The following is a 6984-nucleotide window of genomic DNA, read 5'->3' as shown; positions in this document are numbered from 1 at the left end:
TTGAAGTTTCGACATTGCGTAAAAATGTTATTTAAATACTATCATTTTCGTGGAGTTGGTTGTTTCCAAATACTGAAAAGCATCCAGGGTAAATGTTGGATGAGTTGCTCTATGGTTGGATGTAGTCTGCGCTTCGTGAGTAACAAGAGGGGCACAGTATTGAAGTACGTAGGCAATATGACTCACAGAACTAGTTTACTAAACCCGCCAAGCAAGTTCATTCGTAACACCTTGAATCCAGTTCGGAGTTTCGATTTGCGAAAGGGATTGTGTTGTAAATGGAATATACACAAACCTCGCTCAGCATTGTTAAGAATTTTAGACCAAAAAACCCGCTAACATGTTATGCAAGAAACGAATCATCCAAGATACACTCGAGTTTTGACTAAGGCTATGTGTTGTAGGTAAGGTGGTATGATCTTTCTCCACAAATTTTCAGGATATGCGCATGTGCAGTTGAAACTCCGAAGTTTGAACAGGCCTAATACAAATTGCGTGGAATTTAGCGAGATATGCACACTACATTTGCGGGGATATTTGAAGAGTTGGGGTAGCTGGTGAAATCGCTGCAGGTCAAAGCATCGAGGTACTATATACGGAGTTGGAGAGGAGGAAAGAGTGGCAGGGCAGGCGAAATGAAGGTCGGACGGCCGCCCTTGTAAAACAGCGAAGCTAGGGCACTGGATGGCATCCGCCATATATTGTGTAGAGAATTCACAAAGTACAGGCATTGATAAGATCGCATCTTCTCAACTATAAACACTAGTAAAAGTATAGGTCATATAATAAACGCAATTGGTGTTCGATCGGGACGAAAAAATTTGTTTTTAGTAATATTACTGTCATTCGTTTTACTTGATTGCCGACATTCACAACATATCCAGACATCATGTAATGGTTCAATAATTCAATTTTAAGTACAGTATTTTATGCTGGCATTTTGTCTCGACACTCGTTTTACTTGATTACCGACATTCCCAGATTATCTCTACACATTGTTGGAGGGGCTCAATGAAATCAGTTTAAAAATGCAGTATTTTTATGCTGGTACTTTGTCTAGACACTCGACGTTGTACTTCATTTCCGACATTCACAGCGTATATGCATAGCCTATAAGTATAACATTATAACATTTTAAAAGTTGTTTACCGTGCAGCCTCCTATTCGTATGAGTTGTACTAACGCACATGTTATCTGATAGGCTGGCTGTGGGAGATACGGTAGCTTATAAAACAAGGTTTCCACAAGTTTGCGTTTGGTGACTCCAAATGGACTTGGACCTCCAAGACCCCTATTGTTTTTGGTGCAGGTGTGTATAGCCACGTACAATAGACTGACCTGTGTTTATTTAATGTATCAAAATGGTGGTTCGGGCCATTTCTATAGTAACAGCTAGTTCTGCTTATACTAACACCTTTCTAGTGTACTGAAGTCATCGAAACCTCAATGCATTTTGCATTCTGGTTTACATTGCGCGGTTGAGCAATTTTGAACAGCGCCGATAGCGACAACGTAAGTTTAGACAATGAAGTATGTTTAGACAACGGAAGTTAAAATAACAACGTGAGTTTGAGCAACAACGTGGTAAAACAGCAGCAACAACTTTAGTTTAGACAGCAACAAACTTAGTTTAGACAACGAAATATGGTTGCCCTTTTCGCGTTCCATACTGAAGCACTCCTTGCCAAAATTTTGGCTGGCTGCCTACATACCTCAGGCTCAAAGACTTCTAAGAATCGGCAAGTGCTGATTGGCTATAGGGCTCTCATGCTTACAGTTCAACAGTTAATAACAACTCCCAGTCCTGCTTTAATTCCACTAACAGCCTCTGCAGAGCTTAACCACAAATGTAAACAAACACTGCAGAGACTGGGAGACAAATTAAAGGAGCTTTGGCAAAAGGTGAAGGCTCAGATTTTTTTAAACAATTGGGATTCATTGTAATTAATTAACTTTTGATCAAAAATTATTAGGCATCATCTTATTCATACAATCCAACAATCATCAGTTCAACTTTGTATATGATCCATCAAAATCTTGAGGAGATTGAGATTTTTGAAAATATTACAAAGAATGACCCCTGATGACCCCCTAAATGACATTTGACCTCAATTTTCCGAACACCCCTCATAACCCTCATCCCGAGGAACGTTGTGACCAAGTTTCATTATAACTGGCCATACACTGTACGAACAGGAGCAATTTGAAAATATAGGGCGGCGGCCAGGGCCACAAAATACCCCTAGTTGATCTTTGATCTCAAATTCATGAACACCCTGAAGGTAAAACTTCCATAGTACTATCGTGACAAACCCTCAACATTGTTCCATGGAATCTGTAGGAGAAGAAGCATTTTGCGTATTTCCACAAAATGGCCCATTACGGCCCACAGGTGACCATTGACCCCAATTTCGGACCATCTCTGATGGCCCTACACCCAATGGTCCTTGTGTCCAAGTTTCATGAAATTCCATTAAATACTGCGTGAGTGGGAGCGGTTTTACCAATTGTTGACGGATAGAGTGATAGATGCTGCACTGTAACAATAGCTCACACCAGCATGCTGGTATGAGCTAAAAATGGAGTTGTCGGTGTAAGGGGTAGGGTGAGGCGCACGTCCCCTCTGTAATCTTCGATCTGTCACTGGCTACCCTGTGTATATAATAGGGATCAGAGCTGTAATTATGACTGTTCCTCTTTCTCTTCCCGAGGTCTTGGCGTTTATCTTCTACTTCCTCCTTTTCTCCTTTTTCTCTCTTTCTTCTTTTTCTTTTCCCTTCCTTCCTCTCCTCCTTTTCTTTTTTCTCCCTCTTTTTCCCTTTCTTCTTCTTTTTTTCTCTCCTCTTTTCCTTACCCGGGGGGCGCGCGCCCCCAACGCCAGGGGCGTAGCGAAGGGGTTTTTGTTGGGGGGGTGTGAGAATTTAATTTGCCGACGGATCTGGAAGTGGTGACTGAAATGGGGGAGGGGTCTAAGGGGAGGGGGTGTCCCCTCCCCTTTGGAAAATTTTTAGTTTTGAAACGTCCTTAGATGCAATCTGGTGTATATTTTAAGTCAAATTTGATTTGCCGGCGGATCTGGAAGTGGTGACTGAAATGGGGGAGGGGTCTAAGGGGAGGGGGTGCCCCCTCCCCTTTGGAAAATTTTTAGTTTTGAAACGTCCTTAGATGCAATCTGGTGTATATTTTAAGTCAAATTTGATTTGCCGGCGGATCTGGAAGTGGTGACTGAAATGGGGGAGGGGTCTAAGGGTAGGGGGTCTACCCCTTCCCTTTGGAAAATTTTTAGTTTTGAAATGTCCTTAGATGCAATCGGGTGCATATTTTAAGTCAAATTTGATTTGCCGACGGATCTGGAAGTGGTGACTGTAATGGGGGAGGGGTCTAAGGGTAGGGGGTCTACCCCTCCCCCTTTGGAAAATTTTTAGTTTTGAAACGTCCTTAGATGCAATCTGGTGCATATTTTAAGTCAAATTTGGCACGGAAGAAGCTCCCGTTCTCCTTTTCTCTATTCAGCTTTCCTTCTTTCTTCCCCTTCCGCTCTCTTCACCTTTTCTCCTTTTGCCGACAGACCCAAAATTTGCCGACAGCGACCAAATTATTGGGGGGGGGTGTGACACCCCCCCACACCCCCCTCTCGCTACGCCCCTGCCCAACGCCCCCCTGGATACGCACCTGGTAACTATTAATTTACTATTTGTTATAGTGACACTATTCTGTATTATTAATCTCCGAACAATTCAGGCTTATTGCGGCTTACCATTTTCAAGTTTTCTTCTGAGTAATTTTACTTGATGATTTGTTATGTTAGGTTAGTTTTTGTATAGCGCTTTATATGGCACAGCCATCTCATAGCACTTTGAATCCCTGGTCATCAGGCTGGCTGCTGAGAATCCAGCGCACACAGCTTAGTTACCTCACAGGTACCAATTTATACACCTGAATGTATAGGGGCAGTCGAGATTAAAGTGCCTTGCCCAAGGACACAACATAACAGGATTATATATAAAACAAAAGCATTAGCCACTCGGCCTCCACGCTCCTCTTGTTTTGCTTATTCTAAGCTATTTTTTCCTGTAAGTGCACGCCATTTTAGGATGGGAGGAGCAGAAGGGAGGGGCGGGGCAAGCACAACCACGGTCCACCCCTCTAGTTTAGTGTGCATGATCATCATCCATACCCCCATGCATTGTTTCATGGACCGCTGGGGTATCATAGTCAAACCCAGTTACGGTGTAGCCCGTTACACCAACAGAATTGCCTGTAAGGTTTCAAAATAGTATGTACGATTGTATGAAACATAAGTAAGAAAGAGGCTTGAGACCACGACGTCAGTACCATTTGAAAAAAACCTATTCTCTGGTCATTCTGTTTGCAAAAAGAATGATGATAATCTAAGAAATCAATTTAATTTTCCCTAGTTATAATAACGTTTCATATCAGAATAATAATCTGATATATCAGAAAAATAATCTGATATACCAGATTAAGAAAATTGTCTTTCATGGCCCTAATGGGCTTTCGTACTACGTAGTTCACCAGCTAAAGCTCCGCTTGGTTAACGGGCTCGTGGGGGGGGGGGGCTGGGCGTATTCTGGTTTAGTTCGGGTAGTAACCTGGGTGAGGAATCTGCGCTGGTGTATTTGTGCGGGTAGAGTTTTCCCGGAGGTAATTGCTGGGGGTGGGGTTAATTGTCCTCGGGGGTATTTGTCCTCGTTGATGTATGTCCGGGGGTAGTTGTCCCTGGGGTAGCTGTCTGGGGGGTACTTATCCTTGGGGGTATTTGTCCTCGGTGGTGTATGTCCGGGGGGTATTTGTCCGGGGGGTAGTTGTCCTCGGAGGTATTCGTCCTCGGGGGTTTTTGTCCGGGGGGTGATTGTCCGGGGGGTACTTGTCCCGGGGGTATGAGTCCGGGGGGTATATGTCCGGGGGGTATTTGTCCGGGGGGTATTTGTCCGGCAACCGTAATGAAACGTGATACCTTGTTATCTGTTATCTGGACATGAGATGTCCATCGCTGCTATGTACACACTGTGTTGTGGGTATTGACCGTAGCTGTATGTACTGACTGTACACTAGTGTCTAATTACCGACGGTAGCAAGCCTGTGTGTGTATTTTCTGGGATCGATGGTGATGTCTAAACACTTCTGTTACACCTCATTCGAAACTAGGTCAGATTACCGGCATCAAACGTTTCTCTGTGCGCGAGTCTTCACTCCCTTTAAGCATCAGTGGCACATGAATCACAGTGACTAGTGTGTCACCACCAGCCCTTTATGTTAGTTCCCTTTAAGGAATTTATAGAAAGAAAGAAAAACAAGAATGTCACACGACTTTTATGGCTTCGAATAAGATATATGGAGGGAATAAGAAACTAGGATGTTCCTTAGGGTGCCCAGCTTTGGAAAGATTTGATTGCTTTTGAGTTACTGGAAATGATAAAAGAAGAAGGTTAAGGTAACCATTATCTTTTAATTTGTCAGCCAAGGTCATGGACACTCGCACGCAGTGAACTACACCATGTACTTAAACATTGCCGACCAGTTATTATTGATTACGTAACACATGTCATACGTCACATTTGCTGTTACTGATTGCTACTATTTTCTATAAATAGCATCGACGGGCATTCCCCTTACATCGTTGGCATCGATGAACCTGGTGACGTCGGTCTCTTTGGGTACATTGACTGTTTTGAAGAACTCATAAAACAGGTAACATTTCAATCTGATCATGTGTCATTAATAAATCACATTCTTTTTCAAATTTTCCATTAAAATATGAAGGACTAAATTATACATTAAAGACAATAAAAGTAAAACTACACACAAAAGAATTAATCGAATTAGCTCAGTTTCTTTTATGGAACGCGATTAGGGAAATGTATTTAGCAACATTTAACTTGGCAACAATCATGATATGACTGCTGCCATATAATGCAGATAAATGATAAAAGTCTTTGTTGAATATATTTTCACTCCACATATAGATGCCACTCCTTTAATAAACTTATACATGAATCAAACGCATGCAAGATTTGCATACATAACATCCCACCATTACGATGCTAAATGTCTATACTTGTTCTTGGAGAGTTTAGTTCCATTCGTGAACAGAAACTTTATTACCGGTGACAAAAGATAGTGATTCCAGATCTCCTAATCGCCCCTCGCCACCCTCCTCCCCTTCAATTGGGAATATATTACAATGATTAATCCAAAGAAACAAACGTTTTGCATTTCATTCTGTTGTTTTCACAATATTCCAAAATGTTAATTTAAGCAAAATGTTTGCAATTACCCCAAGCGTTTTTATTTCCTTTATTAGAAAGTTGCAAATCTCCAGCATGGGGAAAGGTCATTTCCCATTCTGCACACCCACCCTTCTAACATGTTCTTTGTTAATCAAGTATATATAAAACATGTGGTATATATCTCTATGTTCTCACATTATACCTTCTAGACAGAAATGTTCACATATTTTCACAGAAATTACAGTTGCATATATTTTCTTTTCGTTCTCGTGAATTATTTTCTGTAGGGTGTTACCGAGGACTTCACGGATTTAGTTTTGACGTGTTCTACAGGCTTGACCTCTGCAGCTTTTATCATTGGCAACCACAGAAATGGCCGGAAAATAAGGTGATGACAATGAGTCAAACGTCTGCAGGCGAAAACTAATTATAGTATAATAAAGTATAGTGTAGTGTAGTGTAGTATAGTGTACTGTACTGTACTGTACTGTACAGTACAGTACATGTACAGTACAGTACAGTACAGTGCAGTATAGTGCAGTATAGTATAGTGCAGTATAGTATAGTGCAGTATAGTATAGTGTAGTATAGTATAGTGTAGTATAGTATAGTACAATATAGTACAGTCACGGGAAAAAGACACGCATTTAAGTTATCGTAAGCACAGTCCTTGGATGTTTACGTCTTGCTTACGGTCACCTTAAACATCGGAAACCCGTACATTTTGGAACAA

At 41.6% G+C, this 6984-nt stretch overlaps 1 protein-coding gene across 3 annotated transcripts in view; it reads left to right on the top strand.

The window, feature by feature from the left end:
- The window catches only part of LOC139974866 (uncharacterized), a 24501-nt gene extending 17840 nt beyond the window's left edge, over positions 1-6661 (top strand). For 2 of the 3 annotated variants that reach the window (XM_071982361.1, XM_071982362.1), the window contains 2 exons: positions 5616-5712; positions 6539-6661. In XM_071982361.1, the coding sequence (XP_071838462.1) occupies positions 5616-5712; positions 6539-6643 (202 nt within the window). In that variant the 3' untranslated portion in view covers positions 6644-6661. Of the gene's footprint in view, positions 1-5481; positions 5713-6538 lie in introns of those variants that run through there. The other variant, XM_071982363.1, reaches the window with a different exon arrangement.
- The last annotated feature ends 323 nt before the right edge of the window (positions 6662-6984 follow it).

This window comes from Apostichopus japonicus, chromosome 10, assembly GCF_037975245.1.
Source record: "Apostichopus japonicus isolate 1M-3 chromosome 10, ASM3797524v1, whole genome shotgun sequence".
Taxonomy (NCBI): Eukaryota; Metazoa; Echinodermata; class Holothuroidea; order Aspidochirotida; family Stichopodidae; genus Apostichopus; species Apostichopus japonicus.
Note: the sequence above shows the minus strand (reverse complement) of the source record. Positions and strands in the feature narration are given on the sequence as shown.